At 38.1% G+C, this 12,432-nt stretch overlaps 1 protein-coding gene across 6 annotated transcripts in view; it reads left to right on the top strand.

Moving 5' to 3' along the window:
• Nucleotides 1-12,432, top strand: part of cacna1ia (calcium voltage-gated channel subunit alpha1 Ia) — a 195,658-nt gene that overhangs the window by 97,231 nt on the left and 85,995 nt on the right. For all 6 annotated transcript variants that reach the window (XM_005946876.3, XM_014329075.2, XM_042213936.1 and 3 more), the window contains exons 3-4: nt 1,343-1,454; nt 11,986-12,119. In XM_005946876.3, the coding sequence (XP_005946938.1) occupies nt 1,343-1,454; nt 11,986-12,119 (246 nt within the window). The remainder of the gene's footprint in view (nt 1-1,342; nt 1,455-11,985; nt 12,120-12,432) is intronic.

The raw sequence follows: 12,432 nt of genomic DNA on the forward strand, positions 1-12,432 counted from the left end.
AGAGATCTGGTCCAGACTTCCTGTACATGGGTAACTGGGCTCTAACAATACCACACACAGACACGCTGTTACATCTTAGTACCAAAGAAAGTAAGTTCAGTCAGCATCAAGGTTTATAAGAACAAAAGATTTTAAGCTCATTTTGTGAAGGGAACAAATACAGAAGAGAAGACAGAAAATAAAGACTTAAGAGGATAGAGCAACACAACTAAAGGAACATAAGCTGACGGCTTAAGATATTAGAAGAAGGGAAAGGCTGGGAAAGACTTTTAAAATTGCATTACAGTGATTAAAACACACATACATTACATACCCCCCACCAACATATGCATAGTGTGTGGAGCTCATTTTTATTCATCACATGCATGAAGTAATTGTATTAATGTGTGAAGATGGTTTGTCCTCTTACTGTATGTGCACGCTGTCTGGCAAAGCAGGTGAAACCAGCAGAACGAAGCACCCCGCAGGGTGAAAAACTGGCTTTTTAAAATGAGAAGAAACAGGAAACAATATAGAGGGAGACTGAGGTTAAATAGCGTGCTGCCAGGCGGCACTGGAAACACATTACTATCTTTACTTGCAAAACAGTAATTTACCGTCGTAATTATATTGGCACTGTTTTGAAGTTGTTTTTTTAGATACTGTTGGGTGAGTCATCATTTTCAATATATATATAAAAAAAGGTGTCATGTGCCTTGGCAGACTCAGGCAATAATGAACATATTCACTCTGTCATACATCTTAAGACTCATACAGTCAAACTGCAACAGTAGCTCAGCTGGAAAAATATATTTTTATCTTCATTTTCATTGATAAATTACCCCAGCGGAACGATGCCTTCACTTCTGATGTGTTGCATATATGCAGTGAATGAGTCAGCTGCTGTGAGTGAGTCAGTAACCTGTGAAAAAAAATGTTTATGTGATTATTTATTTCCTAGTTTTTATGCATACCTTGCTGAATAATGGTAAACATGCATACTGTATTACATTATGTGTTCACAGAAAAATGAAAATAGTGCAGGACTGTGTTACAGTGTAATTTCAAGATGACAGGCTAAGACTGACAATACCTTTCCAATAATCATACTGAATAATGCAAATGATTCAGCAATAAGGAACAACTGCAATGAAGTTACTATTTCTTTGTGGTGTTTAAGGGTTCTTTAAACACAATAGTTTTGAGAAACTGATGCGTGTCGTATATTTGTTTCTTCTTTTCCTTTTTTTAAAATGTCCTTAATATCGGAAGCCCTGTTTGAAACATCCATTAAGGCCTAAATGTGTATAGGTGTGTATTTCTCCTCAGCTGCAATGCTCCTTAACCCCAGTCTTGTTAATACGTGGTTCGAGAGGATTAGCATCATGGTGATCCTGCTCAACTGTGTGACACTGGGCATGTACCAGCCCTGTGAGAACATCGATTGCACCTCGGACCGCTGCCAGATACTACAGGTAAGCTGGCCTGCTGTGTTTATGTGTGCACATGTGTGTGCACTGAGGATGAGATGGAACTAAATTTTCAATTATTTGCCACAAATTCAAAGCAGCTCATGTATCGCTTCCTATTGCTATTCATCAAGCTGTGATTCATGCACACTACAGTTTTTTTTTTTTGTTGGTTTTTTTCCCTTCTGTAATGTTTATATTTTCTCCTACTCTCTGAGCAGGGAAATGGGATTCAGTTTGTTTAAAAATAGTGCTGTGGAGCCACATGTGAATTTGTCAGTTCAAGAATTGAAGAATACATATGGGAAGAAAAGTGCCAGCTGTTTGAATTGTACATGCTCAAGTAGGGAAATTAGCTTAGTTTGGAAAAATATGGTGTTGATCAGAATTATTAAGCAGAAAATACACAAAAACAGCAAAAGAATTGAGCCACAATAATATTACTACACTCTAATAAACAGTGCACACTAAAAGAAATAACAGGTGGCAAAAGAAACCGAGTTTTGATGCAGTAGAATGTGAAAGTGAAATGCTTGTTGAAGCTGTCCTAGAGAATAATAATAATAATAATACATTTTATTTATAGGCACCTTTAAGAAAAATGGACTAAGACAGAAAGAGATCTTTCACTGGTACCAAAGGAAAAACCTCTAAAATTGCTTTTTTAGTGATGGCTTATTATGGGATAAATCATCTAACCCATGAATAGACACGTTTGTCAATGTAAGGCTGTGCTAGTGTTGCTTTGCTCTTTGGACACTGAGCTGATCCTGTTTAGACTCTACACTCTCTTATAGGAACATTAGACTTTGGCTCTTCTCCTTATAACATAGCCCAGCAGTGTTTTATACTTTGTTAAGCAGTGTTGATGTTATTGCGTTGTACTGTAGATTAAACCCATTGTCTCCATATGAAGATATAGTTTGAAAAGTATGTAACACCTCTGTAACAAAGTAACAATTTCCTGTTCACAGAGAAATAAGCTTAGTTTTTATACTTATGAGCGTTGAAGCTCAGGTCGAGCAGTTTGGAGCCAATTTTAGAGAGGCAAGGCTGAGATGGGTTGGATGTGCAGAGGTGGGATAGCTGATATATCAGAAAAAGGATGTTGGATATGGAGCTGACAGGCAGGAGGAAAAGGGAAAGACCAAAGAAAAGATTAATGGACAGTGTGACAGAGGAGTTAGATGGAGGTAGATGATCCAAACGTGGAAAGGGTAGGAAGTGATTGGCTGTTTGTGCTGACGTAAAAGCAAAAAAAAAAAGAGAGAGAGCGAGAGAGAAAAAGAACAACATTAATATTTGTTTGATTTCTGATTTCTTTTGTTCTTGGAAAATAAATTTCAGTCTCTGTTAGAAAGAATGCTAAAATGCTTTCTTTCCTTTGTGCCATCCTTCTTTTTGCATCCACACCAATATTATCTAAAGAGCCATCATGTGGTTCTGTGGCCAGGCTGTTAAACTGATTACTGTGTCACAGCATGGCCTCTCCCTCGAATTGGGAGGATTAGTTTTTATCTGGAAAGTTGCCACTTTGACACCAAAGGTGAGAAGTGAGGATCCTTCTGACAACTCTTCATTGGGAGTATGGTTTAAGTGAGAAACATTGTTCTATATTGACTTATTTATAAGCTGACTACAGAAGGTCACGTGTAGGCCCCATAACTGATAAAAATACAGTGCAGTGCTTGTTATTAGGCAAAATCAGATTTTTTGCTCACTCTGGGAGCTGTGCTAGATCATCATTAACAAATAAGTTACTCACAGGTTGACGTCAGATCACAGATTCAGTACTGTGTGCTTTTCAAATAGGTTCCCATTGTTTTTGTAAGCCATGTTGCGCTGTGTGATGTGTTACTGATGAGTGATGGGTGATTTGCCAGCTGGCTGAAGACTCACTGTGTTCCTCTGGGATTGTAATTGCTTTGCACTGAAGTAAATTTGGCAGGCTCAATTTCAGGTGCGACAAGGACAACCTGATTCTGCCTCGTGTGCTTTCGCTTGTCGATTTTTTTAATGGCCATTGACACTGAAAATCTTTCTACAGTAACCTGCACATGAGCTTTCTGTCACTTGTTTGTGTGTCCTTGTGTTTTGGCTCGTTGTTTCGCCATATCTCACTTGCCTACAGCACATTAGGGTGGATTATAACATCAAATAAAGCCCTCCAGACCAAACTGTAATAGGTTTATTTATCTCATAGGATTTTCCCTTCATTGTGCAGAGATTTAAAATAAATATTTATTTAGTATTGTTTTGAGGCTGTGCAACACATCTTTCTGCTTTGCTCTCCTCTTTTCCTGTTCTCATCCTCCACCCTGATGTCATCTTTACCCCTCCCTATGTTCCCATTCCCCCTTCCTACAAACTCCTTCTCTCTCTCTGCATCTTTTGTCTCTCTAACAAGCATATTTTCTCCCCAGGTAGTGTGAGGGGTCCTATTCTGGTGGTTGCTAATGGTAACAGGAGGGATTTTGCTGACAGGGCTTAGATAGTTAAGAGTGGCCCTCACATACTTCTCTGAGTCTCTGAGAATACAGCGAGCCTGCCTTACTTCCTGGAGGAAAAATAAAAGAGGGACACAAACAGTATAAAAATCGATTTGGACATCTGTAGGGGTTAAATTGTGATATATAATAAGAAAATGTCCTTGATCTCAGAGGTTGAAGGGCTTGGTATAACGTGGTCTGGAGTCAATATCCAATAATAAATTTGAGGTATGAAAAGATATCAGATCTCAAATACCATGCCCCTGTAATTATTCATTCTAAAATGAATTAGAATTAGAATGATGTGTGTCTCCAAGTTCGGTATGGTGGCATACTGAAGCGCAATACAACGAGATGATTTGTCTGGTTAAAGGTGAATACAACAATATTTTATTTATGTTTTGTTTTAACTTCATCTTTCCAAAGTGAGCTAGGAGATGGTAGACAGTTGACCAAACAACTGTGCACCAAATGAGTAAAACTTAAAAATGAGATGTTTTGATTATATGTTTTCTCTTTCCCGTAGTATGTGTTCTGTCCTCTCTCCCTGTGTGCTTCTTTTTCTTGGTAGTGTGAGGACTGGGTGACCTCGTTTATGTGTCTGATAGGCAGTGTTGGTCAACTTACTTGAAAAAAGTAATCAGTAACTAATTACTGATTACTTCCCAAAAAAAGTAATCCCGTTACTTTACTGATTACTTATTTTCAAAAGTAATTAGTTACTTAGCTACTTTTTAAAACATGATTTATCCCCTAAATAGGTAATAAAGCAATAGATCCTTCAGCCCAATTCTACGTTTTCTGCATAATCCCTCATATAAAATGTAATCAAATGAAAAAGTCTCTTTTTTTGTTATTGTCTGAAAGCAAAGACAGAAGCCCAACAGAATTACTTTACCAAGTGGACCATCCCTGCCTTGCCGTATTGGTCCATTTGATTGACCTTTGTTGTTATTATTTATTTATTTTATTTTATTTTCAGTTGTTACAGACGGGACAGACATGACCGGGGGGAGGGAGGGAAACAAAGACAGCGGGGAAGAGGAATAGTGATGAAGGGCAAAGAAAGGGGAAAGGTGGGGGGGACAAAAAAAATGCATATTTTTATATATATCACTTGGATCACCTGTTGAGAGAGAAAAAAAGAGAAAACAAGCAAACAAAAACAGCAATATAATAAACACAACACCATCGCGATACTCTATGTGTATATAGCAGTAAATATTAAATATTGAATATTATTATAAAATGTAATCAAATGGAAAAGTCTCTTTTTAAAACTTGTTTTATTAGTTTTAATCTTTTAACTTTATGCATCAAGCAAAATTAAATTATATGCAACATTCTCTGACTGGAAGAAATTTGTTTAACATTTAAACCTATTTTCTGCACATTCCAGCACATAAAATAAAATATTTTTTGTGTTTACACTCATCTTTCAAATAGATGCAAGTAAAACACAGCAGAAAATAAATAAAATCAAAGACTCAGCGGTCCTGTTGCTCTATTTTCACCTGTATAGCAGGAGTGGGGCAGGTGTGCCGCAGCGGTCAGTGGAAGGATACGGCAGTTTCTCTGTGAATTTCACATTCCAGCCAGCGTATTTGGTGCTTGCTCGGACGTTTAGGGGCTTTATCGCTGTAAAAAGACGTTTTCTTCCCACGCAGTGAGCAGTGGACGCTAATGTTTTTGTCACTTTTTACGGAATCAAACTCAAAATAAGGTCAGTACTTCCACGCTTTAAACGCTGCACGCTCATACTCTCTCCCGCACTCGTTATATTATCCATTTTTGATCTGCACACAGATGTTGCCACGAACATCGCACTCACTTGTGTCATTGTCATGAGACACTCTCGCAAAAAAAATATATAAAATAAATCATGGTTTAGTAACCCAGTAACAACGTGCTTACGGGAAAGTAACCCTAATATAATTACCGTTTTTGCAGTAGTAATCCCTTACTTTACTCGTTACGCAAAAAAGTAATCGGATTACGCGTTACTGCCCATCTCTGCCGATAGGTGAGATTAGAGTCAAATAGCAAGCCCAGGATTCTGGTAGCTGATTTCATATTGACAGGCCAAGGACAAAGGAAGTATTTGATGCTTGGATGCAGCATGTCCAAAGCAATAACTGAAATCTCAGTTTCTGAGTTTGTTTGTTTTTTTCAATTGCACACATGTATTACACACATGTTTGAAAATGAGGATTTTACAGGGAGATAAAGTTGTGTATTATTAGCATAGCAGTGAAAAGAAATATTATTTATACATGAAATGTTGATAAGGCCCAAAGGTACCATATTTAATTAAAGTAGGAAAGGTCCCAGTATAGACCTATAAGTAGGTCATTAACAAGACTATAGAACTTGCATGCAGGCAAGTTCTATAGAGTTTTGCCATTATTCAGGTGTGTTGCAGCAGGGATACATTTAAAAGTTTCAGGACATCGGTCATGGAGGATTGGAATTTGACACCCCTGGTCTACAGCATCAAATGTTGCACCTAAATCAAGTAGCACAAGAACAGAATATCCATCAGCATCAGCAGTCCTAAGACATAAGTTTGTCACCTTAATAAGCACAATGTCAGGACTTCAAAATGTTCTGATGTAATCCTTCAAGAAGTTTTAGCCAGACAGTCTTCTCTAAAAGTTTTCGTATAAAAGGTAACTCTGACACTGAGCTGTACTTGTCATCAGAAAGAGTGAGGCCAGATTTGTTTGATGAGTGGTTGCACACAGGCCTATTTAAATATATTGGGATACAGCCAGAGGACAGAGAACTGTTAATTACTGAAAGCAACCAAGGGGCAGTGATATCCAAAACTTCACACAGACATTTTGGAGGTATCATTTCTGCTTGATGAGTGTTTCAGTTGTGACACAGTACTTAAAAGCTCATCCAAAGAGACTGGCATAGAAGAAGATAAAATTATGACTAAGTTACTGGACATCAATAAAAGAATCAGAAGCTACTGTTTTGGATTTGATGCCAATTTTCTTCCTGTAAAAAACTCAGAAACTGGAGAAATTTGTCACTTCCTATCATAATCCAATTTAAATTTACTGGATTTAAAAAGGCAGTCTGCTGTGTTAAAAACAGCTCTCAGGCTTATGCTTATTAGTACTGAAGTAGAGAAATAAGTGCACTTTGCAGTCTTAACCCATTCATTGAAATCAACCATTAAATCATTCAATTCTTTCATTTCATTTCTTGATAATGTACCTGAAGATTTGTCTTCTTCCATCGCCTTTCTGCCCTCCAACATTTTTTTTTTTTGAGGGAGACCTGCCCAAGAAGGCATGCCATTGAAAAATTATAAATTATAAAACCAAATATAACATATTCTGAATAGTAATTGCACTCTTTGGTTACAGGAGCCTTCATAAAAGCTTTGAACTCTCCTGGAGAGACTAAAGCATTCAGCTTTAATGTGCACTGAAGGTTATTCCATGACCAACGTGCAAAATACCAACCTCTGAAACAAAATCCAGGGATCCCCACAAAGGCGCCATCTAAACAAGTGCAAATCATACAAGCTGTTTGAAGGTGTTGGCTGTTTACACAGATAACAAGAACATTTACCCACTATTGGTTTGTACATAAAAATATACCAGTGCATTTGCCTCCTAAGGCTTAATAAAGCCAAGAATCCAGATTATAAAGTGCAAAGTAAAGTGAAGTGTACTGGACAACTAATTTGATATGAAATGTGAAGCACTGTGATAGAATAAAGATAAAAAAGTGTAAATGTTATTTAGAAAGCACTAAGAAAATGTGCTAGTGTGAGTGGGTGAATGCACAAGTTGTGTAAAGCTTTGAGTGCTCAGAAGAGTAGAAAAGCGCTATATAAGAACCAGTCCATTTACCATTACACACATGTATAAATACAGGGTAAGGAAATAGAGTTTGCATCTAATCAGAAGTATAAGAGGAGTAAATGCAAAAAGAGCAGATTATATACAGATGAGTTAAGTAGAGAGCAAATATACAGATGCACTATTGTATACATATGTACAGATATAGAGATGATCTGTATAGCATACAGATGTTCTATATTGCTATACAGACAGGCAGATATGCAGATGTACTATGAACAAATATACACAGATGTGCTACATATATGCAGATGTACCGGTGTGTGGTAAACAGATCTACAGAGTCTTATGAATATATCTGCAGTAGTGGAAGTGTAGCGCTCTGAACATCTATAATAGTGAACAGTGTACGCACTATAACAGAGACTATGCTATGTCAGTGTCCTAAAACTATGGCAGTAACCAATGTCAGCATATGGTAAATGTTGACAATGAATGACAGTCATGATCATGGTCATTGGGAGGGATAGGAGGAGTGTAGAAGGATTAAGTGAGTGTGGATGGAAGGGTTCAACGAGGGACTGAGTTCAGTAGGGTGACAGCTGTGGGGAAGAAGCTGTTCCTAAACCTGATGGTTTTAGTCAGTAGGGTCCTGTAGCATCTTCTGGAGGGGAGGAGCTGGAACAGTTTATTGGCAGGATGAGAGGGGTCCCTGATAAAGACGTGTGCTCAGCGTAGACATCTTTTCTTGTGGATACACTCAATGGCAGGAAGTGGAGTCCCTGTGATGCAATGGGCAGTTTTCACCACCCACTGCAGTGCTTTGTGGTCAGCAACAGAGCAATTATGACACAGTAGGTCAGGATGCTCTCTATCACATAGTAGTAGAACTTACCCAGTATGTCAGTAGACATGAGGTTCTTCTTGAGTGTCCTAAAGAAAAAGAGGCGCAGATGTGCCTTCTTCACCAGGCTGGAGGTCTTAGTTGACCAGGAGAGATTCTCAGAGAGGTGGGTCCCCAAGAACTTGAAGCTGGAGACTCGTTCAACAGCTGTGCCATTTATGTAGATGGAGGCATGGGTGTCTCTTTTCTCTCTCCTGTCTGAACCATTAAGAGCATAATTTGTTGCCAAAATAGCTGTAGTTTTGCTTCTATGTACAAATCTAAAGCCAGACTGAGTTTGAAAATAGTTGTCTGGCAGATATTGCTTCAGTTAAGAGTTTGTTTCACATTCTAAACTCAAACTTGGCGATTGGATGTAGGGTGATAATCTTGAAAAAACGCATGCCCCTGTAAATAATATGAATAAACACGACCGGGTTAGGCAGGTAAAAAAAAAATGTAAAAACTAGTGCTGTCAGCGTAAATCTCGTTAAAATGACGTTAACGCCATAACCGTATTAACGCGGCAAACCTCCATTAGCGAGTTAACGCGGATCACCCCGTGCGATGTGCTGAACGGCGCTAACGCGTTAACGAGCTAACCGTGCTAATGCGTTGACACTGTGCAGCCTTCGCATGGGGGAGCTGCGTTAACTCGCTAACGGAGGTTTGCCGCATTAATGCGGTTATGGTGTTAACGTAATTTTAACAAGATTAACGCTGACAGCACCAATAAAAACTCTTTATAACTGTTTAATAGATATTTCCTCTTAAGTACCACAAGTCAAAGGACTCCCACTCAGGAGCTGCAGTCAGTGTTACAAATCAAATCCAAAAACTCCAGTCTGCATTTGCAATTATTTCTCATGAAAAAAGTTATTTTCTTTTCATCTATTGATTTGGATGGTACATGGATTTCGATTCATTATATCTTCAATTCTGCACCTGTTATAGTTTTTAGTAGTGCTTCAGATGTTCAGAAAACACACGTATGCTTTATAAATCACTGTGTCTGGTATTCCCTTTCCTGCCCTATTTTGTTAAGTGAGTATTTGTCCCTGTGGTGCCTTTGGTTTTATACACTGATTAATTTTGTCAGTCACAAGTAGAGTAAGACACACACACAACATAATTTTATTTTTAAATGGTCCAACATCACAATGCTTACGACCTACTTACCATGTCCTTTCCTCTTGCCAAATAAGTGGTACAATGACAGCATATAAAGTAGCTTCCACACCAGCTCCTATTTCAAATCATGAAAGGGCCCATCACAAGACAGCCTCAACCTCTATACAAATCATGTTGATGATGAAACCTGATAGGTTGACTGAAGAGGAAGCTGGCGGTAGTGACAAATAACGATGATGAATTCATTCCCCTTTCACTCAAAGCAGAGCACGACAGGGATTCAACTGGTGCAGCCAATGTCGGATTACATATGAAGCGTGCAGGCTGCATTATTTATCAAAACATCATTTAAACAGCATGTGAGCCTGATTTTCTCATCTTTCCCATTGAAAGCTGCCAGCTCTGTATACTAGCTGTATATGAGCTGGTGTGTGTATTTTTCTGTATGCGTTTGAATGAGCAGCGATGGAACACACATGTTGGTTTCTGATGCATTACAAGGCAAAGTCGTGCCTGTATATTTACACACAAAACCATCCATGCATACCCAAAAGCAGAGATTTATACATTTGCAGTGCATAAATTTGTACCAGCTCACCTCTGTCCCTGCTTTTAGAGATTTTGATCTTTGAAAATAACAAACAATACAGACAGTGCCCAACCAGAGAATAGATTACTGTTTCTGAATCCAATCTCTTGACTCTTGCTATTTCTAGATGGAGACAAAAACAACATCCCAGGCTTCTGCCAGTGGTGCAGCATGAATAAATCCTCAAAATTTCACACACCATTTGTCTCATTCTATTTGGTCTATAGCTGCAAACACCATCTTGCAATTGTTCATCATTACTGAGTGGAAAAGAATGTTGTTTCTACCACTGAATCCATTTTATGCCCTATGTTACTTAGAGAAGGTAATAACCTTAGAGTTTATTTTGGTAAACTATCCTGTTATTTCTATATAAAATGTCTTGGTTGTTGAAAGTCATCAGGTACTGTATCTGTAATGTATCTTTACACCATTTATTATTCTATTTGTCTGCTCATTGCTCTCATATTTAGTGACTACAAAGTTGACTACAGAATTTTTGTGTCTTTCCTGAGATTTTGAACTTAGTCAAATTATATTCAATGTTTTTTAATTAGCAGGCATGACTTCATTTGAATTTCTTGGTCTTGGTCCTGTAATCTCCATGTGAAGATGTAGCAGCTTGAGTTATATAGTGTAGGAACATGTGACTCGGCAGGAAGCACAGTCACAGAGCCTTCGGCAAGGCAGTGGGAAAGATTTTTTGTTACCAAAATACAATAGGTGGTTTAGCTAGCGATCTGTGTAAAATAATGTAATCAGGACATGTGCTCTTATCTGTCTCTATCGTTCTGGTTATCTCTCACCATGTTTTCGCTCTTCATCTTTGTTTTCTCTGAGGTTTGACCTGGATCTTCCTCTTTCTTATTCCTGATCACTTCCTACTTCTTTTGTGATTTAAGTATTATAGAGTAGGCAGGTTCAAACAAAGCAGTGTGTGTTTTGTGTGATGCTCTATTATGGTAGTACAGACTATGTTTGCAGTGCATACACACATTTAGCTCTTAAGCCTTTTTACAGTCCAGCAAACTACAGTCACACACACACACACACACACACACACACACACACACACACACACACACACACACACACACACACAAATAGATCAGAACACATCATTCTTGAACATTATTTTGCTTGTGAGTGATCATTTGAAATCAACTGTGTTGTGCCGTATTTAGAGTGTTAAAATTGCTGTGGAGAATAAAAGGTCATGCACTGGTTTAAGTGTTTGAATAGATACAGGGCTGAACTAAGGAATTGCTTGAAGCTTGCTTCAGGGCACGTGTACCATTTCGTTTTAATCTTTCAGTTTTCATAGTACTATCAGTGATTTTTTTTTTTTTTACCAAATTGCACCGTTAGCAATTACAAGCAACCACATTTTAAAGTTCAGACAATTTTTCTATTAGAGAATGACTGTTCTTCCAAAACTGAAAATCAGAGTTGAAAAAAATGAAGAGGGAGCTTTATCAACAGCTTGAGCCCACTAATCTCTTCAACACACCAGATAAAACAGATGTCTGGCCCATGTGTTTCATGTAAAATATATAAAAGCATTTATTTTTTTCTATCTTCAGCTCATTTTCCTTTGTGTTTGTCTCCCTCCCATTGCTCATAGGCCTTTGATGCATTCATCTACATCTTCTTCGCCTTGGAGATGGTGGTAAAGATGGTGGCTCTGGGGATCTTTGGCCGTCGCTGTTACCTGGGCGACACCTGGAACAGACTGGACTTCTTCATAGTCATGGCAGGGTAAGCAAAAATTATTATAAAAGCATTCTTTCATACAGTAGGCTTCTAATACTTCTCAGACCAGTGATCTAATATTGATCACTGGTCTGAGCAGGTAACCCATATGTTGAAAGGCTCCCTGTCTATTATCCTGTCAGAAAATAAGGATAAACAGTTTAAAATATTCTTTAAAAAAATAAAGGCATAAAATCAACCATTTTAATACTGGACTAGACAATATACAATATACCAATGATTCATAAAAAGAGGAATTCTGCATACCTGCTGCAGCAGCCAGAAGGTGTATGGATAAAGATGCTAAACTAATGTTGGG

This window comes from Haplochromis burtoni, unplaced genomic scaffold (assembly GCF_018398535.1).
Source record: "Haplochromis burtoni strain Fernald_Lab_line unplaced genomic scaffold, NCSU_Asbu1 Contig_498, whole genome shotgun sequence".
NCBI lineage: Eukaryota > Metazoa > Chordata > Actinopteri > Cichliformes > Cichlidae > Haplochromis > Haplochromis burtoni.